Raw genomic sequence first — 24967 nt, 5'->3', positions numbered from 1 at the left:
GTTACTCCACATCTTCACCAGCATTTAGTGGTGTCAGCATTTTGGATTTTAGCCATTTTTAATGGGTGTATAATGGTATACCTATTAAAATTGGTTTTTTTTTGGAGACGGAGTTTCGCAGTTTCACTCTTGTTGCCCTGGCTGGAGTGCAATGGTGCAATCTCGGCTCACTGCAGCCTCTGCCTCCCAGGTTCAAGTGATTCTCCTGCCTCAGCCTCCCAAGTAGCTGGGATTACAGGCGCATGCCGCCATGTTCTGCTAATTTTTTTGTATTTTAGTAGAGATGGGGTTTCACTGTGTTACCCAGGCTGGTCTTGAACTCCTGAGCTCAGGCATTCCACCTGCCTCAGCTTCCCAAAGTGTTAGGATTACAGGCGTGAGCCACCGTGCCTGGCCTCAATTTTTATTTTTTTTTCTGAGGCAGAGTTTTGCTCCTGTTGAACAGGCTGGAGTGCAGTGGCACAATCTCAGCTCACTGCAACCTCTGCCTCCCGAGTTCAAGTGATTCTCCTGCCACAGCCTCCCGAGTAGCTGGGATTATAGGCGCCCGCCACCACGCCTGGCTAATTTTTTTTTTTTTTTTTTTTTTTAATTAGAGACGGGGTTTCTCCATGTTGGTCAGGCTGGTCTTGAACTCCCCATCCTCAGGTGATCCGCCTGCCTCAGCCTCCCAAAGTGCTGGGATTACAGGTGTGAGCCACTGTGCCCCACCTATTTTGGCTTTTACTGTGAAGACGTGTTAGCCGCTGTGATGACTAGCAAGTGTGGCCCTCCACCCAGTCACTCTGGGCTCCCAGCTCCTGCATCCTGCTGCAGATTTGACATCTTCCCTCAGGTAACTTGTAGTTGTCTCCTGTCTACTTGCCCAAAATATAACTCTTAAACTTTTGTCTCCGCAAGTTTGTGCCTCTCTGCCTGTCTGACTTCCCCATCTAAATAAATGGTAGACCACCATCTACTGCTTTGTGCAAGCCAGAAATCTAGGAATCATCTTTTAAATTCCCTGTTCTGTCTTATCTCTGCTTTCATTCAAAGCATCAGCAAATCCTGTTGGTTCTGCCTCTGAAGTTTTCTCAAATACTGTTACTTGACTCATCCTGACTTCTGTTTCTGCTCTATGTTAGGCTAGATGCCCTGAAAGCTCTTTTGTACAAAACACCTAGAAATACTGGATAAACTGGGCTTAACAGAGAGGCCTGGTGTGGTGGCTCACGCCTGTAATCCCAGAACTTTGGGAGGCCGAGGTGGGCGGATCACCTGAGGTCAGGAGTTCCAGACCAGCCTGGCCAATACGTAGTGAAACCCCACCTCTACTAAACAAAAAAAAAAAAAAAAAAATTAGCTGGGTCTGGTGGTGCACACCTGTAGGTGGTGCATGCTTGAACTTGGGAGGCAGAGGTTGCAGTGAGCTGAGATCGTGCCACTGCACTCCAGCCTGGGTGACAGAGCAAGATTCTGTCTCTCAAAAAAAAAAAACAAAAAACAAAAAAAGAAAAACAGGAAAATCTTCAGAAGCAAAAACCAAACATAATCTCACCAAAGAAATGAGAAGATGGCTGGGCGTGGTGGCTCACGCCTGTAATCCCAGCACTTTGGGAGGCCGAGGCGGGCAGATCACCCAAGGTGGGCAGATCACCCGAGGTCAGGAATTCGAGACCAGCCTGGCCAATATGGTGAAACCCCGTCTCTGCTAAAAATACAAAAATTAGCCAGGTGTGGGGGCAGGCGCCTGTAATCCCAGCTACTCAGGAGGCTGAGGCAGGAGAATCGCTTGAACCTGGGAGGCGGAGGTTGCAGTGAGCCGAGATCATGCCACTGTACTCTAGCCTGGACGACAGAGCAAGACTCTGTCTCAAAAAAAAAAAAAAAAAAAAAAGGCTGGGTGTGGTGGCTCATGCCTGTAATTCTAGCACTTTGGGAGGCCAAGGTGGGCGGATCACTTGAGGCCAGGCGAACATGGCGAAACCCCATCTCTACTAAATATACTAAAGTTAGCTGGGCATGGTGGTGGGTGCCTGTAATCCCAGCTACTCAGGAGGCTGAGGCAGGAGAATCGCTTGAACCAGGAGGTGGAGGTTACAGTGAGCCGAGATCTCGCCACCGCACTCTAGTCTGGGCGACAGAGCAAGACTCCATCTCAAAAAACAACAACAACAACAAAAAAAAACCAACACATGGCCAAGGTGCAGTGACTTACATCTGTATAATCCCAATGTTTTGGGAGGCTGAGGCAGGAGGATCACTTGAGTCCAGGAATTTGAGACCAGCCTGGGCAACATAGTCAGACCTCATCACTAAAAAAAAATTTTTTTTTAATTAGCTGGGTTTGGCGGCATGTACCTGTAGTCCTAGCTACTCAGGAGGCTGAGGTGGGAGGATCACTTAGGCCCAGGAGTTTGATAGTTTGAGGTTATAGTGAGCTATGATCCTGCCACTGCACTCCAGCCTGGGCCACAGAGTGAGACCCTGTCTCTTAGAAACAAAACAAAACAAAAAAAAGAAACTGAATTAAAAACAACAACAAAAATGCTGCTTTTTGTTATTGAGTTGTAGCCCAAGTTTCTTGAGGATAAAGCATTGAAAAGCAGGCAGTAGATTTGCTATTTAAAGAGATTTACTTGCAGCACTATTCACAATAGCAAAGACATGGAATCAACCTAAATGCCCATCAGTGACAAATTGGATAAAGAAAATGTGGTACATACACTGTGGAATACTATGCAGCCATAAAAAACAATGAGGTCATGTTTTTGTTTGTTTGTTTGTTTGTTTTTGAGATGGAGTCTTGCTCTATTGCCCAGGCTGGAATGCAGGTGGCACGATTTCGGCTCACTGCAACCTCCGCCTCCCAGGTTCAAGCAATTCTCTGCCTCAGCCTACCGAGTAGCTGGGATTACAGGTGCCCTCCACCATGCCTGGCTAATTTTTGTATTTTTAGTAGAGATGGGGTTTCACCGTGTTGGGCAGGCTGTTCTTGAACTCCTGACCTCGTGATCCTCCCACCTCGGCCTCCCAAAGTGCTGGGATTACTGGTGTGAGCCACTGCGCCCGGCTGAGATCATGTTTTTGCAGGAACATGGATGGAGCTGGAGGCTATTATCCTTAGCAAAGTAATGCAGGAACAGAAAACCGAAGACCACATGTTCTCACTTATAAGTGGGAGCTAAATGATAAGGACTTGTGAACACAAAGAAGGAAACCACAGATACTGGGGTTTACTTGAGGGTGGAGAGTGGGAGGAGGGAGAGAAACAGAAAAGATAACTATTGGATATTGGGCTTAATACTTAATATTTTATCAAAATAAGCTGTACAGCAAACCCCTCTGACACGAGTTTACCTATATAAACAAACCTGCACGTGTAACCCCAAACCTAAAATAAAAGTTAAAAAAAAAAAAAAAAGGCTGGTTGCATTGGGAGGCTGAGGCAGGCAGAGCACTTGAGGCCAGGAGTTCGAGACCAGCTTGGCTAACATGGAGAAACCCTGTCTCTACTAAAAATTCAAAAATTAGCCAGGTGTGATGGTGCATGCCTACAGTCTCAGCTACCAGGGAGGCTGAGGCAGGAGAATTGCTTGAACTCAGGAGGCAGAGGTTGTGGTGAGCTGAGATTGCACCACTGCATTCCAGCCTGGGCGACAGGGCGAGGCCTTGTCTCAAAAAACAAAACAAAACAAAACAAAAACCTGTCACTTTGGGAATATCTCAAACCTAGTCATCCAAGTGGTTGTACAATTTTAGTGTCTGCATATCAATGTTTGGTGTGATCTACTTTCTTAGATTCTCAAATACTGCCAATGGGCACATGTCATGAAATAATGTCTTTTAGAGGACAAGAGAGTGCTAAAATCTCATTATTGCAGTTTAAGAAAAACAATTCTGTGACAGTGTAACTTTATAGGACATGCCTTTTTTTTTTTTTTTTTTTTTCTTTTGAGGCTTAGATTTTTATTTTTATGTTTTTAGAGATGGGGTCTTCCTGTGTTACCCAGGCTGGCCTCGAATTCCTGGGCTCAAGTGATCTTCCTGCTTCAGCCTCCTGAGTAGCTGGGACTACAGACATCCACTACTGCTCCTGGCTGGAAGTTTAGATTTTAATTTAAACTCTTCTATTGGGAAACTTTGTATGTTTGCTTTACCACTTATATTTGCATGCATTATTATACCTATTGTCTCCTACTTAAGGAAGGGCAGTTTATGCTGCTATATGAAGTGAATTAGCCTCCTATGGTACTTCAGTTTTCTCTATGCTAAAAGTGTGTTCCAGATTTTTGAAAAACTTATTTAATTTTCATTCATTTATTCAAATATTTGAGCATTCTGTAGTTGCTGGGGAAATAGCAGTGAACTGAAGGATGTCTTTGTTCTTATGGGGCTTAAGTTCCTAGTTGATCATATTGGAAGGAGATATATGAAAAAAGAAATATATGAACAATGGAGGGTGATGAGTACTGTAAAGGAGAATTCAGCAGGGGAGATGTTGCTGTTTTAGATAGAGGGGTGTCAAGGGACATTGTGCAGAGACCTGAACGAAGTGAGGGAGCAAGCCATGGAGATATCTAGGGAAAGAGCCTATCAGGTGGAGGGAGGAGTCCTAGGGCAGAAATGGGCAAGGTGTGTTCCAGGAGCAGAGAGGGGACAGCTGTGAGCAAGGGGAGAGCTGTAGGGAAGAAGGCAAAGAGAGACGTCTGGGGCAAAATGGATTGACCAGTGGGCTGTGGTAGGACTTTGGATTTTTTCCTGAGTGGGTTTTGAGCAGGGGAATGAAATGATCTGACTCTGGTTTTTTTTTTTTTTTGGAGACAAAATCTTTCTCTGTCGCCGAGGCTGAAGTGCAGTGGCGCAATCTCAGCTCATTGCAACATCTACTTCCTGGGTTCAAGCTATGCTCCTGCCTCAGCCTCTCCAGTAGCTGGGATTACAGGCTTGGGCCACCGTGCCGGCGAATTTTTGTTTTTATTTTTATTTTTATGTTTTTTGAGACAGAATCTCGCTGTGTCACTCAGGCTGGAGTGCAGTGGTGTGATCTCAGCTCACTGCAACCTCCTCCTCCCCGGTTCAAGTGACTTCTCCTGCCTCAGCCTCCCGAGTAGCTGAGATTACAGGCACCCGCCACTACACCTGGCTAATTTTTGTATTTTTAGTAGAAACGGGATTTCACCTTGTTGGCCAGGCTGGTCTCGAACCCCTGACCTCAATTTATCTGCCCGCCTTGGCCTCCTAAAGTGCTGGGATGACAGGTTTGAGCCACCGTGCCAGCCAGGACTCTTATTTTGAAAGGATCTGTAATGTGGAGAATAGAAGGTAGAGGGACAAGGATGAAAGCATCCAGGCCAGTTAGCCTAGTCTGGCTGTCTAGATAAGAGATGCTGGTGGCCTGGATTAAGGCTGCGTCAGTGGGAGGTTGCTGGTGGCCTGGATTAAGGCTGCGTCAGTGGGAGGTTGTAAGAAGGGCTCACTTTCCTTTTTTTTTTTTTTTTTTGAGACAGGATCTCACTCTGTTGCCCAGGCTGGAGTGCAGTGGTGCAATCTCAGCTTACTGCAACCTCCGCCTCCTGGGCTCAAGCGATACCCCCACCTCAGCCTCCCAAGTAGCTGGGATCACAGGCTTGCGCCACTATACCTGGCTAATTTTTGTGTAGTTCGTAGAGACAGGGTTTTGCCATGTTGCCTAGGCTGGTCTCAAACACCTGAGCTCAAGTGATCCACCCGCCTCAGCCTCCTAAAGTGCTGGGATTATAGGCCTGAGCCATTGTGTGCGGTCACTTCCAGATATATTTTGAAGATAGAGCCAACAGGATTTGTTAGTGGATTAGGTGTGGCAGGAGGAAGGGAAGGAGGAGGGGGAGGAAGAGAGAGAGAGACTGGAGTTGAAGTTAAGGCTCATTTCAAGGTTTTTAGCCTAAGCATGTGCAGGAATGGAGTTGTCACTTGCTAGAATGGGGGAGACTGGAGGAGAAGCTGGCTGGGAGAGGTTTTTAATGAAGGGGTTGGCTTTGGATACATTAAGTTTGACATGCATTTTAGACATCCAGGTTGGAGATATTGAAGAGGCAGTTGGCTATAGGTGTCTGATGTTCATATTAGTGGATGGAGCTAGAGACATAAATTTGAGAATTGTCAGTGTATAAATGTTGTTTTGAAAGAAAGTGGGGCTGAATAATTTAGAAAGGAGTGCATAGAGAAAATAAGTTTACTATTAAAATAGCTTTAACAGGCCGGGCGCGGTGGCTCATGCCTGTAATCCCAGCACTTTGGGAGGCTGAGGTGGGGAGATCAAAAGGTCAGGAGTTCGAGACCAGCCTGGCCAATAGGGTGAAACCATATTGTCTCTACCAAAAATACAAAAATTAGTCAGGCATTGTAGCGGGGGCCTGTAGTCCCAGCTACTTGGGAGGTTGAGGTAGGAGAATCATTTCAACCCGGGAGGTGGAGGTTGCAGTGAGCCAAGATCCCGCCACTGCACTCCAGCCTGGGTGACAGAGCAAGACTCCTTCTCAAAAAAAAAAACAAACAAAAAAAACTTTAACAGCAAAGCCTTTTCCTTTAAAATTATGAATTTTTTTCTTATGGAAGTTGGACTCTTTCATTATTAAGTCTACATTCAATCACTATGTTAGTAAAAATGTTGTTCTAGTCGCCGAATGCAATAAACCAGCTCAGACTTAGTGGCCTAAAGCAGCAATCATTTGATTTGATTATGTTCAAAGATACCGTGGGCAGGAATTTCAATAACAGCAGGGATGGCTTGTCTTTGCTCTGCGATGTCTGAGGTCTCACTGAGAAGACTCAAGCGGCTGGGGGCAATAATCATCTGGAATTTTCTTTACTCCTGTATCAGATGTCTGGGCTGCGATGATTCAAAGGCTGATTTCAGCTGAGACTGTAGACCACGTGCCTACTTGTGGCCTCCCCTTCTGCCTTGGGTTTCTCACAGAATGTGGCTGGTTCTGGAGAATGAGCCTTCCAATGAAATCAGGTGGAAATGACATCTCGCCACTTTCAGCATACTCTATTGGTTGGAACAGTTATGGACTTAGCTAGATTCAAAGGAAGGGAACAAAGACCCCCTCCTCTCAGAGAGTGCGGCATAATGAGAGAATTTAGGGCCATGTTATCCAACCACCACAAATGCCTTCTGAATTTGAGGTTCTGACTCAAAAGTTCATAGTTCCTTTGACTGAAGGACTTCTATATATCCAAGCATCGTCAGCCCCAGGTGTATTGTTCCATGTAAGTGACCAGGACTACCTTAGTATTTCGTATAGGGAAAGTGACCTGAATAAATTTGAGAAAAGAATCTTCCTTCTCTCCAGTAAGCACTGAGGTAAGCATTGAGCCATATTATAGGTTTATGACTTTGAGACTCAGAAATTTAAATTCTTGGCCAGGCGCAGTGGCTCACGCCTGTAATCCCAACACTTTGGGAGGCCAAGGCAGGCAGATCACTTGAGGTCAGGAGTTTGAGACCAACCTGGCCAAAACGGTGAAACTCCATCTCTACAAAAAATACAAAAATTAGCCAGGTGTGGTGGCGGGCACCTGTAATCCCAGCTACTTGGGAGGCTGAGGTAGAATGGCTTTAGTTCTCTTTATCTGCTTCATTTCAGTTGCCTCTCTTAGATGAATATTAATGACTTACATAGCATTTTAGATCAGTGGATGTTTTTCTGATTCTTTTATTTGAGCTTTGGCCAAAGATAACAGTACCCACAGGTTTTTTCCAGCTACTTGCCCTTCTCCCTTCAGTGGCCGTCGAGCCTGGAAAATCTGACATGACAATGTGCTTGCTCAACCTACCGCTGTTTTTCTTTTGAAAAGTTTGGCAGCCTGTTTCTGACTCCTATGAAGGTGAATTCCTCAGCATTCACAGTTTATTAGAAAAATACTTTGCTTCTCTCCAAACTCGAAATTCAAGATAGCCAAACCTATAGGCTAGAGCTGGTCTTTCAGGATGCAGTTGTCATGTTGATGCCATGCTTTTCAGTATTGTGGCCATCATCTGTTCAGTAGGGGAGGTGTACTTCTGTAATGGGAGGTGGTGTTTATGTGTGTGTGCAAGTGTTTATTTGGTGTCTTAAGTTAGCCTGTGGGAAATTCTAAATCAAGATGGTACGTGGTTGCCAGCAGAGAGCTGCTCCTCAAGTGAAGGAGGTAGAATCAAAGCCAATAGGAAAGAGCCTCAGATGCTTATATATGTACCGTGGGGATTCAGAGTGAAAGCAGTCATTGGACTAGGGGTGGGATTAGGGAGAGCCTGTCTGACAGACACAGGAAAGGGACAGATAATGCCACCCAGAGAAAAAAGCATTTTAGGCAAGAACAAATGAAAAAGGAACAAAGTCTGTGGGTGGGGGCAAGGAGGAGATAAGTTGACTTGAAGGAAGACAACACTTATGAAAGTCACCTGGAGGCTGGGTGCCATGGCTCACGCCTATAATCCCAGCACTTTGGGAGGCCGAGGTAGGAGGACAACTTGAGCCCAGGAGTTCGAGACCATCCTGGGCAACATGGTGAGACTGAGTCTCTACCAAAAAAAAAAAAAAAAGAAAAAAAATTATCCAGACATGGTGGCATGTGCCTGTAATCCCAGTTACTCAGGAGGCTGAGGTGGGAGGATTGCTTGAGCCCAGGAGGTTGAGGCTGCAGTGAGCTGTGATCATACTGTTGCATCCTAGCCTGGGTAACAGCGCAAGACCCTGTCTCAAAAAAAGAAAGTCATCTGTAGGCTGGAGAGAGGAACTGGAAGGGGCTAAAGTTGGCTGAGTAGTTAGCCTGAGATAAGGGTACAGATTTTGCATTGGACAATGAGATGTTACTGTGTGTTTTTGAGCTGGGGAGTGCTGTGATTTTACTCTTATTGAAGAGTCACTGAAGGATTATTCTTGAATCAGTGATTCTTGATCATTCTTGAATTTTTCAAACAGCAAAACTGGAAGAGTTGGCCTATTCCTCAGAATATTTTCTAATTGGGCGTAGTGTCCTCACTTGGGAGAACCTGGCTACACAGTTTAGTTGTAATTCACTCCAGTGGTTCATTCATTCAATACCTATTTTTAAGCACCTATTATGAGCCAGACACTATGCTGGATGCCAGGGTTCAGGGTAGGACACGCTAGTGAGCAAAAGCCAAGACTTTTCTTGTCTTCATGGGGTTTTCAGTCTAGCATAGTGGTTATGAGTCCAAGTTAATGGAGTCACAGTACTTGGGTGCAAGTCATGGTGATGGTGATAGAAGGAAGGCATGTGTGAGGGCCAGTGGCAGGCAGGAGCCTGGTGTTTTTGAGGACCTGAAGAAGGAGCAGAGTGAGTGCCAGGAACTTAGCCACCAGCTGGTACCAGCCATACGAGAGGGGCAGAGCCAGCCAGGATGTCGGTCATGCTAATAATGAGTACGAACACTTACATGCTGCATGCTCTTGGACTTCTGAGTACTACGTGTTCATTAGCTCGATGAATTTGTACAGCAACCCTGTGAGGTAAGCACTGTTTTCTCCCCTTTCTATAGATGAGGAAATTAAGGCACAAAGAGGATAAATAACTGGCACTAGCTACACGCTAAGTGATCTAAGTGGTGGAACAAGGATTCAAATCCATGCTATTCTGCCTTAAGATAACAAATCTTGTTTTTTAGCCTAAGAACAGAGCAGTCATCAGGAGGGTTTTAAGTAGGGGAGTGGCAAGATCAAGTTTGTGTCTTGAAAAGGTCTCTCTACCCACAGTGTGGAAAATGGCCTGGAGGCAAGCACACAGATGTTGGGAGACAGTTAACAGCTCTTGCCGTGGCCCCCTATGCATTTTGGCTCTGATGTTTCTGCCTGATTTTTCTCTTGCCTCTGCCTCTTTTCCTGAGGGGATGGCAGGTTTTACCAGTCAGCTGGAGTACAAACCCTGAACCCTTTTTGGTTAAATTATCTACTTTCTTTTCCTACAGCATTATTTTGAGTTGCTGCAGCTGTAATGTCTTGAGGGAATCGAGCCTGACAGTAATTTATAGAACAAACAGTTTTTAGAGACCGTGTGGCCCAATTGCCCTCTCAATGTTGGCACTCGTGCCATGACATTTACCATGCTGAGCATGTGACCGCCATCTGAACACCAAATGCCACAGGAACCTGGGAGGTTGTCACTTACTCCTCCCTTTCTCTGAGTCACCTTTGCCCTTCAATCAGTCACCAAGTCCCATCACATGTAGCTCTTTAATGTCACAGAAGATGGATGTCCGCCTCAAAGCACTTACAATGCTGCTACCTGAATTGGGCCGCCACCACCTCCCACCAGGATTATTTATTGCAGCCTGAGGGATTTTTTGAAATGTAAATCAAACTATCACTTGTCTGTTTAAAGCTTTTCAAAGACTTACCCCATTGCCCTTGGAAGAAAGTGCAGATATCTTGACAGGAGAGCCTTCTCCAGCCTCCTCTTCTGCCATGGTCTCCTTGTACAGTCTCTACAGTGTACCGCTTCATTAGAACCCTGGAGATTATTATTTGCTAGTTCTGGGCTTTGTAGAGCTCCTTAGGTGATTCTGAGGCGTATTCAGAGGGTGGAGACCTCTGTATTACTTCACAGGGAAGAATTTGGGAGAAGATGTTATGAGGAGACAGGTTCTAGTCCTGGAGTGATTTATCCTTTCTCGTACAGATTTCCAGGTATTTGAGGGTCCACTCTTCTGTAATTCATGTTTTTCTCTCCTAACCTCACTCCTGTTGCCTGCATCTTCTTGCTGAGCAAAATGTTCGAGGTCTTCAACTCCTCACACCCTGGTTGTCCCTCCCTGGATGTGTTTGTTTTTTTTAGTGTTCCATTTCAATTTTGATACACAGAATTAGAATAGCATCCAGATGTGGGTCTGTTACAGCTAGACTACTAGATCCTTCAAAATCCAAGTACTAGTATGTCTATTAAAATACCATAAGATCACATTGGCTAGTTACAATGGTTGGTTTGTGGGTTACTCAAAAATCAACTAAAATTCTTTTTTTTTTTTTTTTTTTTTTGAGATGGAGTTTTGCTCTTGTTGCCTAGGCTGGAATGCAATGACACAATCTTGGCTCACTGCAACCTCTGCCTCCCAGGTTCAAGCAATTCCCCTGCCTTAGCCTCCTGAGTAGCTGGGATTACAGGCATGTGCCACCATGGCCGGCTAATTCTGTATTTTTAGTAGAGATGGGGTTTTTCCATGTTGGTCAGGCTGGTCTTGAACTCCCAACCTCAGGTGATCCGCCTGCCTCAGCCTCCCAAAGTGCTGGGATTACAGGCGTGAGCCACTGAGCGTGGCCAAAATTCCCACTTTCTAATACTCCTGTAGTAGCTGGGTATGGCGGTCACATCTATAATCCCAGCACTTTCGGAGACTGAGGCTGGAGGATCGCTTGAGCCTAGGAGTTCGAGACCAGCCTGGGCAAGATGGCCAGACGCCATCTCTAATTTAAAAAAAAGAAAAAACAAGACTCCTATAGTGGTGAAGAACAGACATTCCGAAAACAGACTGTGCGTTATGATTCCAGCTCCATGCCTTTACTACCTGTGTTGTGACTTTGGATAAATCACTTAAAAAATTTTTTTTTTTTTTTTTTTTTTTTGAGATGGAGTCTTGCTCTGCTGCCCAGGCTGGAGTGTGGAGTGCAGTGGCACGATCTTGGCTCACTGCAAGCTCTGCCTCCCAGGTTCACACCATTCTCCTGCCTCAGCCTCCCAAGTAGCTGGGACTGCAGGCGCCCGCCATCACGCCCGGCTAATTTTTTGTATTTTTAGTAGAGACGGGGTTTCACCATGTTAGCCAGGATGGTCTCGATCTCCTGTCCTCATGATCCACCCGCCTCGGCCTCTCAAAGTGTTGGGATTACAGGCGTGAGCCACCGCACCTGGCCAAATCACTTAAAATTCTGTGCCTCAGTTTCTCCTCTGTAAAGTGGGATAAAAATAGTACCTATCTGATAGGGTTGTTACAATTATGAAATGAGCAAATAAATACGTCAAGTGTTTAAAACAGCGCCTGGCCTCTCGTAAGTGCTATATAAATTTTAGCTATAATCATTACTTATTTCAACTGCTCTTTAACCAAGGTTCTTATTTTTCATCTTTTTCTTTTGTTTTCAATATCACTTAGTGTTTTCACCTTTTACTCTTTTTAGGACCTAGAGCCATCCTAGGTGAAATACGTATGGAGATATTTGATCAGGTCACCACCCAGCTCTCCTGACCTCCCTTCTCTCCTTAAATTAACATGCCAAATCACAGCATCACTAACTCCTTCCCTCCAGATATGATAAGAGTGTGCATTGAAATGCATGTATTTTACTTAGCAGGGAAAGCTGATTGGTGATTATCACACTTAACCCCTAGTGAATCTGATGGATTAACCTGCTTTCCAGGGCACTAAGGAAATGGGTTTAAGATAAGAAATGTCTGGCTGGGCGCGGTGGCTCACGCCTGTAATCCCAGCACTTTGGGAGGCCGAGGCGGGCAGATCACGAGGTCAGGTGATTGAGACCATCCTGGCTAACAGGGTGAAACCCCATCTCTACTAAAAATATAAAAAATTAGCTGGGCGTGGTGGCGGGCGCCTGGAGTCCCAGCTACTGGGGAGGCTGAGGCAGGAGAATCACGTGAACCCGGGAGGCGGAGCTTGCAGTGAGCTGAGATTGTGCCCACCGCATTCTAGCCTGGGCAACAGAGCAAGACTCCATCTCAAAAAAAAAAATAAAAAATAAAAAAGGTAAGAAATGTCCATTAAAGGGAGACCCTGGGGGAAAGGAACAAAAAGGAACAATAACTGCAGCTCTGAGGATCTGGCACCAGCAGCACCAGTACAGAGGGATGCTGTACAACCATTATTGATTTTAACTTTACAACAGTTCTTCAAAGGAGAAAGAGTTCCCTGTTTTACTGAAGAGAAAGCCTATTTGGTAGTCAAATACCATTCCCAAAGACAAATAGCTAATAAATGTCAGGCAAGGTTTTGCACCCAGGCCCATCCAGCTCCCGTCTCTACTGTCCTTTCCCTCACACCACACTGATACAGAGGAATGTGTCTGGTTGGGGAAGTGGAAGTGTTCCCAAGTGGGGAGGTCATCTGATGTACAAATTTGGTCCGTTTTGTGGGTTTTCTTGTTTTAATTTTAGTTTTTGTAGAGCTCAGACCTGTTCTTAGGCAGCTTTAACAATCAACTGTGCACTCAGTAATTGACAAATCATGTTTGTTACTTTGAATTTAGAGGGAGTTAGGTTTGTTAAGCTCTTGCTCCTTCTTTAGAGATGGGGTCTAGCTCTGTCACCCAGGCTGGAGTGCAGTGGTATGATCACAGCTCACTGCAGCCTCAGTCTGTTCAAGTGATCCTCCCGCCTCAGCCTCCATGGGACTGCTGGGACTGCAAGCATGGGCCACCATGCTAGGCTAATTTTTAAAAAATCTTTTGTAGAGGCAAGGTCTCACTGTGTTGCCCAGGCCGGTCTTGAACTCCTGAGCTCGAGCGATCCCTCTTCCACCTTGGCCTCTCAAAGTGCTAGGATTATAGGCATGAGCCACCATGCCTGGCCTTTACTTCTTTCATATATTCAAATTTTGTCATATTAGTAGGGAACTATAACTCAAGTTTTCTTATAGGTTGATGTTCATTTTTACAAGCTTGATCTTCATTGGTTTTTAATTTTAAAGCAAATCCTGTTATATGTAATTGAACATTACAGTAATTATAGTAATTTGTTTCAGATTGGGCACTCAAGTGTTAATATTTTGTCTCTTTAGGAAATCAAAACTAGATTTATATATAGACTTCTTATTGCAAGTATCTAGTCTTAAATCTTATGAAGGTATTATTTGGACTTAAAACTATGAAACTGTGTGCTTACTATATAAGCGTACTTATTTTGAGTTATCTTTTAAACTTGAAATTCCATTCTTAATGTCTAGAGTAATTATGAACGGTTAAATTTTGAATGACTCTAATAGTTTAAAGGTATAGTATTTATTTATTTATTTATTTAATTTATTTTTCAAGATGGAGTTTTGCTCTTGTCGCCCAGCCTGGAGTGTAGTGGCACCATCTCGGTTCACTGCAACCTCTGCCTCGCAGGTTCAAATGATTCTCCTGCCTCAGCCTCCCAAGTAGCTGGGATTACAGGTGTATTTCACCATGCCTGGCTAATTTTTGTATTTTTAGCAGAGACAGGCTTTTGCCATGTTGGCCTGGCTGGTCTCGAACTCCTGACCTCAGGTGACCTACCCTCCTCAGCCTCCCAAGGATTACAAGCGTGAGCCACTGCACCTGGCCTACAGTATTTTAATGTGGACTCTCTGTCATCCATTATGCTGTTTATCCTGTGGTGAAAATTTTATGAAGATTGAGTGTTTTTCTCTAGCATGAATTGCTTTCTCTTACTTTTCTCATTTTTTTCCTTCCTAATCTACTTGCAGATACTTCAGATTATTTTTAGAACGTGGTATGGTGAGAACAAATAAATTGGGGTTTGCAAATCTAAATAAATTATGTGGCCCTCAGTGGGATTAGCAGTGTTGTATTGAAAACACCAATAGAAACAAAATAGTTCTTTTGTGTGCTTTAAATAAAAATTTCTTTTCAGGTCAGGCGCAGTGGCTCAAACCTGTAATCCCAGCACTTTGGGAGGCTGAGGCAGGCAGATCACCTCAGGTCAGGAGTTTGAGACCAGCCTGGCCAACATGGTGAAGCGCCGTCTCTACTAAAAATACAAAAATTAGCTGGGTATGGTGGCGCACGCCTGTAGTCCCAGCTTCTCCAGAGGCTGAGGCATGAGAATCACTTGAACTCAGGAGATGGAGGTTGCAGTGAGCTAAGATGGTGCCACTGCACTCTAGCCTGGGCAACAGAGTGAGATTCTGTCTCAAACAACAACAACAACAACAACAACAACAAAATATCTCTTTTCAGGCCAGGTACTGTGGCTCACGCCTGTAATCCTAGCACTTTGGGAGGCCAAAACAGGAGGGTCGCTTGAGACCAGGAGTTTGAGACCAGCTTGGGCAGCATAACAAGACCTCCACTCTATTTGAACAAACAAACAAACACAATACTCTTTTCATAGAAAAATGTTTACTACACAATAAACTTTAAAAGAATATGCAGCTGTATTAATGCTATGACTCCAATGTAAAAAAATATATATATATACACACACACACACACACATTCTGAAATAGATTTAAAGGAATTACATCAACATGTCAATTTTTTTTTTTCAGAGGCAGGGTCTCGCTGTGTCACCCAAGCTGGAGTACAGTGGTGCAATCACAGCTCACTGCAGCCTTGACTTCCTGGCCTCAAGTGATCCTCCCGCCTCAGCCTCCCAAAGTGCTGGGGTCACAGGCCACCACACCTGGCAACATGTCAGTTTTTGTTCTGGATAGTGGGATGGTGGGATATGGATGTTTTTATCTTTTATTTTCTTTTTTATATTTTTCTAAATTTTCCACAGTGAACATTATTTTATAATCTTTCAAACATATCTCTTAAAAGGACTGGTTCCTATAGAATTCAGTGCAAGAAATCTTCTGTGTTACTTTATACTTTGGTTGCCTTGATCACTGGGCCTTTCTTGATGGCAAAGAAGAGATTAGTGTAGGCAGCAGATACAACACAGGTATGCTCTATTTAAAATGCATGTATTTATAATAAAAGTATAGGTGGTACCCAAAGGAAAATGTCATGACACATTGCAAAGTGGAACAGAAATTATCTTTAGATCACTTTCTGTTCTGGATTAGTGTATGAGCCTGATTTTCGCCTCTCTTTCCACCTTCCCTCACCCTCGTTGTAAATCCGCTAGTGCATAGATGTGAAGTACAAGTCTTAACTTTAAAAAGTTTTATGAAGCTGTGTAGTAAATCCCTTTTGTAAGTGGTCTTGACTGCGTTTCTCAATATATCCTTTGGTTTCATTAGATTCAAGTATATAAATGAGAACTGTAACTTTGGACAGACTTTTTCAGTCCTCTTTACAGTAATAAGTTCCCCATTAGACAATAGTTGTTTGTTTTATGACTTGCTGTTGGTAGTTTATCCCCAAGGGGCTGAGAAATTCCTGTTTTGAAAAGTCCAAAAAGTCTTTGATGACTTGCTGTTTCATTTTTTTCTTTTCTCTTCAGTTATAGAAAACAGGATTACACCCACCTCGCCTTTGTACAGTAGCATCTACTATCTGCTGACTTAACCTGAGTAAATCCTTTGAATTGAGCCCCATATAATGTCCTAAGGCAGCCTATATAGAGTAATGAATTGTCTTCTCTCTTATGCACCCAGAATGGTACTTGGCACTCAAGTTGTTCCTCACATAACTTTGTGTGTTCTGGGGCTCAAAGAAGTAGTTATTAAGTCACAGCCTTGGGGAGAACATTCATCCTATGGCATTGAATGAAGTGTTGCCCAATTCTAGAATGTCTAATAAAATTTTTTTAAAAACCCTCAGGCTTAGAATTATTCCGTAGATATGAAGTAATGTAGTTAGAACTTAGTGGAGTTCTTTAGATTAACTTGTAATTTGAAAAACCAAAATTGAAATTGTGAAATAACATGGGCTTTTTGAGGTCTTTTCCAGTAAAACAGTTACAGTAAAGCTGCTTGGCAGTGATTTTCCTAGACACTTTGGCTAGTCATCTCCTGTGACTGCTGTTAATTAAATATGGTTTGTAGCTAAGCAGCCTATAAGGAGAAGACTATGGAAGTATTTGCATATTCTCTCCTTGAAAATACTACCTGGTCTTTGGCTTTAAGTTATACTTTTTTTTCCCCATGTAGAATAGCTATTAAAGTATTACCTATGGTGATTAGACTAAGAAGTAAAACATAAAATCAGTCATTCTTGGTGCCCTAGTGCCTTCCTTTTTTTTTTTTTTTTGAGACAGAGTCTCACTCTGTTGCCCAGGCTGGAGTGCAATGGCACGATCTCGGCTCACTGCAATCTCTGCCTCCCAGGTTCAAGCAATTCTCCTGCTTCAGCATCCCAAGTAGCTGAGACTACAGGCACCCACCATCACACCTGGCTAATTTTTGAATTTTTAGTAGAGACGGGGTTTCACTATATTGGCCAGGCTGATCTCGAACTCCTGATCTTGTGATCCGTCCACCTCAGCCTCCCAAAGTGCTGGGATTATAGGTGTTAGCCACCGTGCCCAGCCTGGTGCTTTAATTTTATGGAAAAAACTACTAGCTGGTTTCTGTTTTAAGAAATAACACAGGCCGGGTGCCATGGCTTGCGCTTGTAATCCCAGCAGTTTGGGAGGCCGAGGCAGGCGGATCACGAGGTCAAGAGTTCGAGACCAGCCTGGCCAACATAGTGAAACCCCGTCTCTACTAAAAATACAAAAATTAGCCGGGCGTGGTGGCTCATGCCTGTAGTCCCAGCTACTCAGGAGGCTGAGGCAGGAGAATCGCTTGAACCTGGGAGGTGGAGGCTGCAGTGAGTCGAGATCGCCCCACTGCACACCAGCCCGGGTGACAGTATTTCATCTCAAAAAAAAAAAAAAAAAAAAAAGAAATAACACAATTATTGTACTACTTACTAGCCCTCCTCTGTCCCCAGCTAAAAATAAGAACAGCAACAACCAAAAAATCCTTAGTTATATACTGGAAATGAATCAGATAATTTTCAATAACTTAACACGTTTTTAGGATATGTTAGTTTGAAAATGCAAATATTCATGCATGACCCCAGTGTTAATCTATGATGGAGCAGGTATAGTGGGATACTGTTTCATGGTTTAACTTGGATCTTCAGGGAGTAGACTGTGATGCCTCTGCATTTGTATCCAAGACAAATAATTAAATAGTCTATTTTTGGCTGGGCATGATGCCTCATGCCTGCAGTCCCAGCACTTTGGGAGGCTGAGATGGGAGGATCGCTTGAGGCCAGGAGTTCAAGATCAGTCTGGGCAACAAAGTGAGACCTTGTCTCTACAAAAACTACAAAAAGTTAGCTGAACATTGTGGCTTGTGCCCCTAGTCCCAGCTACTCAGATCCCTGAGTTAGGTGGATTGCTTGAGCCCAGGAGTTGGAGGTTACAGTGATCTGTATTTGCCACTGCACTCCAGCCTGGGTGACAGAGAGAGACCCTGTCTCAAAAAATAAAGTCTGTTTTTAAAATTAATTTTAAACACTGGAGTTTATTAGAAAAAGCAGATGGTTCTTTTTTTAAATCATTTTTTTTAGGAGAACCACCACTTTTTGGCTACATTGTCTAGAGTAGCAGTGTTCAATAAAAATAAGATCCAAGTCACATATGTAATGTTAAGTTTTCTTTTCTTTTCTCTTTTCTTTTCTTTTCTCTTCTTTCTTTCTTTTTTTCTTTTTTTGATATGGAGTCTCACTCTGTCACCCAGGCTGGAGTGCAATAGCACGATCTTGGCCCACTGCAACCTCCGCCTCCCGGGTTCAAGCAATTCTCCTGCCTCAGCCTCCTGAGTAGCTGGGACTACAGGCATGTGCCACCACACCCAGCTAATTTTTGTATTTTTAGTAGAGATGGAGCTTTGCCATGTTGGCCAGTCTGGTCTCAAACTCCTGACCTCGGGTGATCCACATGCCTCGGCCTCCCTAAGTGCTGGGATTATAGGCGTGAGCCACCATGCCCTACCAATGTTAAGTTTTCTAGTAGCCATATTAAAAGAAGTAAAAAGAAATGGGTGAAGTTAATTTTAATAATATATTTTATTTAACCCAATATATCTAAAATATTATCATTTCAACATGAACAAGATACTTTACATTCTTTTGTTTTTCACTAAGTCCTCAAAATCCAGTGTGTATTTTATATTGATAGCATATTTCAGTTTGAAGCAGCCACATTTCAAGTACTCAGTAGCCACATGTGGCTAGTGACTCCATACTGGACTGTGTAGATTTAGAGTTTCAGTAAATTTGTATGCAATAGAATCTACATAAATTGGCATATTATGCAGATTTCTTTGTATGCACATCAGTTCTTGCATAGCATAAGTCAAGTCATGATGCTTTTAGTCTATGAGGCAGTTTTTTTTTTTTTTTTTGAGACGTCTCGCTCTGTCGCCCAGGCTGGAGTGCAGAGGCACAATCTTGGCTCACTGCAACCTCCATGTGAGGCAGATTTTAACTTGGCCCTAATGCAAATATTGTAAGAGAGATCTAATGGCTTTTGATTTCTTTTGGAGGGCAATCAATACATGCCATGGTTGCAATGCTTCAGCATATAGCATGCACGTCAGCCACTGCTTTTACTCCAGCTAGTTCTTAGTGTACCTGTACTACTGCCCAGGCAGCATCTGTCCTGTGGCAGGTGAATCTTAGGGTGGAAGGAGGCAAGTAATATTGCTTTTTTTTTTTTTTTTTTTTGAGACGGAGTCTTGCTCTGTTGCCCAGGCTGGAGTGCAGTGGTGCGATCTCGGCCCACTACAACCTCCGCCTCTCAGGTTCAAGTGATTCTCCTGCCTCAGCCTCCCGAGTAGCTGGGATTACAGGTGGCCACCACCATGCCCGGCTAATTTTTGTATTTTTAGTAGAGACGTGGTTTCACTATGTTGGCCAGGCTGGTCTTGAACTCCTGACCTTGTGATCCACCCGCCTTGGCCTCCCAAAGTTCTGGGATTACAGGTGTGAGCCACCATGCCCAGCCTACATGTTTAAATTAATTAATTATAAGCAGGATCTCACTGTGTTGGCCAGACTGGTCTTGAACTGATAAGAGTTCAAGACCAGCCTAGGCAACATGGTGAACCCTGTCTCTACTAAAAATACAAAAAAAAGATTAGCTGGGCCTGGTGGTGCATGCCTATAATCCAGCTACTTGGGAGTCTGAGGCAGGAAAATCGCTTGAACCCGGGAGACGGAGGTTGCAGGGAGTTGAGATTGCACCACTGCACTCCAGCCTAGGCGACTCCATCTCAAAAACAACAACAACAAAGTAACATTGTTGGAATATTTAGTTAATTTATAGAAGCATATTGTCCTAACTGGGGCAAATACCTTATTCTGACATTCTCTCTATTTGCTTTACCGAGCTTTTTCACCAGTGGAATTTAAGCCCTTGATGCAGGAGGAGGGAAAATACCTTGGAGCTGTGCTGCCCATGTAAAGTACACAGGAGATTTAGAAAACTTCTTAGCAAAAAAAGAGTGTAAAGTATCTCATTAATAGTTTTTGTGGGCTGGACACGGTGGCTCAAGCCTATACTCTCAGCACATTGGGTGGCTGAGATGCATGAGTCTAGGAGTTCGAGACCAGCCTGGGCAACACAGTGGGACCCCGTCTCTACAAAAATAATTAGCCAGATGTGGTGCGCATCTGTAGTCCCAGTTACTTGAGAGGCTGAGGTGGGAGGATCGTTTGAGCCGGGAAGTTGAGGCTACAGTGAGCTGTGATTGAGCCACTGCACTCCAGCCTCGGTGACAGAGTGCCTGTCTCCAAAAAATAAATAAATAAATAAATAATAATATGTTTTGTATGATCATATGTTGAAATAACATTTTGGATATATTAAATGAAATAAAATACATTAAAATTAATTTCACCTGTTTCTTTTATTTTTTTTTTTGAGATGGAGTCTCGTTATGTCATCAGGCTGGAGTACAGTGGCACGATCTCGGCTCACTGCAACCTCCTCCTCCCGGGTTCAAGCCATTCTTCTGCCTCAGCCTCCCTAGTAGCTGGGATTGAAGGCATGCACCACCACACCCAGCTAATTTTTGTATTTTTAGTAGAGACGGGGTTTCACCATATTGGCCAGGATGGTCTCGATCTCCTGACCTCATGATCCGCCCGCCTTGGCCTCCCAAAGTGCTGGGATTATAGGCGTGAACCACTGCACCCAGCCTCTTTTAACTTTTTAAGTATGGCTACCAGAAAATTTAAAATGCATATGTGGCTTGTATTCTATTTCTGTTGGATGCTGCTGCCTTAGATTATTAATTATTCAATGTAAAGACTGCTGGGAGGTACTACCTGCACTTCCCTGAATATATGCTTGAGAGCTCCACCAGCCGTCTTCACAGTAGCAAGAGGGGTATTCTGAGTCTGTCCCCCAAAGAGGGAGGGAGAAGTGCAGCCCTCTCAGGTTCTGTCAGAAAACCTGATCCCAGGCCAGCCACGGTCGCTCACGCCTGTAATCCCAGCACTTTGGGAGGTTGAGGCAGGAGGATTGCTTAAGCCCAGGAGTTCGAGACCAGCCTGGGCAACACAGTGAGACCCTGTCGCTACAAAAATTTTTTTTAAAAAATTAGCCAGGTGCAGCGATGCTGCCTGTACTCCCAGCTGCTTGGGAGGCTGAATAAGGAGATTGCCTGAGCCCAGGAGTTAGAGGTTGCAGGAGTTAGAGGTTGCAGGAGTTAGAGGTTCCACGATCGCACCTTTCATTCCATTACACTTGCTGCCTTGAGAACAGAAGACCTGCTGGTTTTGTTTCCGGTTTGCTCAGTCATTTTTATGAAAGAGCCAGTGCTAACTAGGTGCTTCTTCGTGCCTTCTCTGAAAATCAAAAACTCTAGTATGTTTGCGTGTGTTCAGTCTCTCATTAAATGTTCTCACTATCCCAGAGAACCATCTCATTGGACCTCGGTCTGTACCTACCTTCATCTTTGGCTCTGACTTGTAATTATTTTTAGAACTTCTCCTTTTTTTTTTTTTTTTTTTGAGACAGAGTTTTGCTCTTGTTGCCCAGACTGGAATGCAGTGGCGCAATCTCAGCTCACCTCAACCTCCGCCTTCTGGGTTCAAGCAATTCTCCTGCCTCAACCTCTTGAGTAGCTGTAATTACAGGCATGCGCCACCACACCTGGCTAATTTTGTGTTTTTAGTAGAGACAAGGTTTCTCCAAGTTGGTCAGGCTGGTCTCGAACTCCCGACTTCAGGTGATCTGCCCGCCTTGGGATATATATATATATTATATATATATATAATCCCCAGAGTGCTGGGATTATAGGCGTAAGCCACTGCGCCCGGCCTAATTTTAGAACTTCTTAAAACGACTTGGCCTCTATTGGTATTTCCATGACCGATGCTATTCAGAAAGAGGATTACAGGTAATTAGCTGGCTGGGTTTCTCATACCAGAGCATTTCACTGCGATGTTCCTGAACCTGGGACAACTTTTATGCCTGGCATTTTTCTTTCCTTCTCTGTTGTCCCAGACTAAGCAATTTTTTAAATAGTTACTATTTGTTGAGTAGGAGAATCTCGGGCAGATCTTCCTGAATTCTCATTTATACTTTTAAACCTGTAGTCTTGGAATTAGCTGTCTGTCCCCCCACCCCAAACATCCAATTTCTACATTTTGGTCACAGTACAGGTTTACTGTGTATAACTAAAAGGGCTGTGGAGTAGAAAGAAAGGAACCGACATTTGTTGGGCATCTGTTATGTGCCATGCACTGAGCTGGATGCTGTAGGAATATCTCAATACCCCTGAGGCGTGGGAATTATTATCTCTATTTTATAGGTAAGGGAATAGAAATCTGGGAGTTAAGTAATTTTTTAATTTCACACACCTCTGGTAGATAATGGATTCTAGAACCTGGCATAATAGCCACTTGTCATCCCAGTATAAAAGAGATGTGTGGCCAGATGGGGTGGCTCACATATGTAATCCCAGCACTTTGGGAAGCTGAGGCAGGAGGATGACTTGAGCCCAGGAGTTCAAGACCAGCCTGGGCATGTTTTGTTTGTCTCACAAAACATTTTTTAAAAAATGAGTGTGGCATGGTGGTGTGTGCCTATAGTCCCAGCTCCTCGGGAGGCTGAGGGAGGAGGATCTCTTGAGCCCATGATCATGCCATTGCACTCTAGCCTGGGCCACAGAGCAAGACTCTGTCTTTAAAAAATAATAAAAATAAAAGGAGCTGTGATTATCCCAAGGTGGGGATTGTGAATGTGTTTGTATTGTTCTAAACTGGGAGAAACAGGCTGGGTGTGTTGGCTTATGCCTGTAATCTCAGCACTTTGGGAGGCCAAGGTGGGAGGATCACTTGAGTCCAGGAGTTCAAGGCCACCCTGGGCAACAGGCAAAAAATAGAGACCCCATCTCCATTTTTTAAAAATAAAATAAACTGGGAGAAAGAAGCAGGGTCCTCCCCTAGCATCTTTATCCCTAGTCGCAGACCTGACACCTGTGTTGGGCAATGGCTACTTCTAGATTGTTTACCCCTACTGGGACTTGTGGTGACCATATGCACACTTTGGTTTACAGTTGGGACCCCTGATTTTAGCAGGATGGCCCAATGGAATCAGCTACAGCAGCTTGACACACGGTACCTGGAGCAGCTCCATCAGCTCTACAGTGACAGCTTCCCAATGGAGCTGCGGCAGTTTCTGGCCCCTTGGATTGAGAGTCAAGATTGGTAAGTCCTTCTTAAGAGACTCTCCAAATTGTTAGGTTTTGGTTTGAGTCAAGAGACATGAACTCCTAATGTCATGCTTTGCTGTTTCATTAAAAAATGTATGGGTACAGGTGATGGGGAAAATGAGATCAGGAGATAAAGTGGCACCCTTTGGTCTTGTAAAGCCTTTTTTATATTAGAAGGGCTGTGGGCAACTGTCTTTGACACATTGAAACCGCCTGTATGGTGGTGGATGTCTTGAAGGTTGATTTGGACCTCATTTACTTGGGCAGATCCTCTATATATTCTGATAATCCAGTAATGCGGTAGACATATTTTTTCTCTGAATGTGAATTCTGTCATAGGTAGAACTTTGGGTTGATACTTGTAATTCCCCTTTAGTTAAAGGAAGGAGACACAGGGATGTATTAGTCTGTTCTCAATTTGCTATAAAGAAATACCTGAGACTGGGTAATTTATAAGAAAAGAGGTTTAATCGGCTCATAGTTCTGCAGGCTGTATAGGAAGCATAGCAGCATCTGCTGCCGGGGAGGCCTCAGCAAGCTTCCAATCATGGCAGAAGGCAGAGGGGGAGCAGGCAGGTCACATGGCCAGAGCAAGAGCAAGAGAGCAAGGCGGAGGCACCACACACTTTTAAACGATCAGATCTCACAAGAACTCACTGATACAAGGACAGTATCAACAGGGATGGTGTTAAACCATTCATGAGAAACCCACCCCCATGATCCAGTCACCTTCCACAAGGACCCACCTCCAACAGTGGGGGTTACATTTCAGTATGAGATTTGGGCAGGGATGTAGATCCAAACTAGATCACAGGATAAGGGAAATAGATTCCATTCACAGAGGAGATAATGGCACAGACGTCTAGCAACTATTTCCTTCACTTTAATATGCTCAGGCTCACCTACTGATTTTGGTTTAACTCAGGCCAGTGTTAATATGACCTGTTTTTTCCAGAATGCATACTCTGATTTGGTGAAAGGCCAGGAGGTGATTGACAGATGTTGGAGACAGGCCATCCCAGCCTGGGATTACTTATTTGTACTAATAAATCTGACCAGAGTTAATTGAAAGTTTAAAGCAAAACAGCGTATCTGTCTACTTTGCTCAAATATTTTACAAATACAACAGATTATGAGAGTGGATAATAATATCTGGAATAATTGTTTTTTTGTTTTGTGGGTTTTTTTTTTTTTTGAAACAGAGTCTGGCTCTAGCCCAGGCTGGAGTGCAGTGGTACGATCTCGGCTCACTGCACCTCTGCCTCTTGGATTCAAGCGATTCTCCTGCCTCAGCCTCCCGAGTAGCTGGGATTACAGGGGCCCACCACCACACCTGGCTAATTTTTTATTTTTAGTAGAGACAGAGTTTCACCATGTTGGCCAGGTTGGTCTGGAACTCCTGACCTTAGGTGATCCGCCTGCCTTGGCCTCCCAAAGTGCTGGGATTACAGGCGTGAGCCACCGTGCCTGGCCTGGAATAATTGTTAATAATTATTAAATTGATGGCATTTTATTGCTGAGCAAGAAGAATCTAACATGATGAATGGGTTATAGCATCAGGTTTGCTTTGTTTTTGTTTTTGTTTTCCTCTATCTTGATGGTGATTTCCGTGTTTGTGTGTATGCG

The 24967-nt window shown here is 44.0% G+C and overlaps 1 protein-coding gene across 8 annotated transcripts in view; it reads left to right on the top strand.

The window, feature by feature from the left end:
* Positions 1 to 24967, top strand: part of STAT3 (signal transducer and activator of transcription 3) — a 75042-nt gene that overhangs the window by 17340 nt on the left and 32735 nt on the right. For 4 of the 8 annotated variants that reach the window (XM_054546201.2, XM_054546199.2, XM_054546202.2 and 1 more), the window contains exon 2: positions 23205 to 23336. In XM_054546201.2, the coding sequence (XP_054402176.2) occupies positions 23205 to 23336 (132 nt within the window). 8 annotated transcript variants of the gene reach the window in all.

The sequence above is a fragment of the Pongo abelii genome, chromosome 19, assembly GCF_028885655.2.
Source record: "Pongo abelii isolate AG06213 chromosome 19, NHGRI_mPonAbe1-v2.0_pri, whole genome shotgun sequence".
NCBI classification, from domain to species: Eukaryota; Metazoa; Chordata; class Mammalia; order Primates; family Hominidae; genus Pongo; species Pongo abelii.
This window is presented reverse-complemented; position numbering and strand designations above follow the sequence as displayed.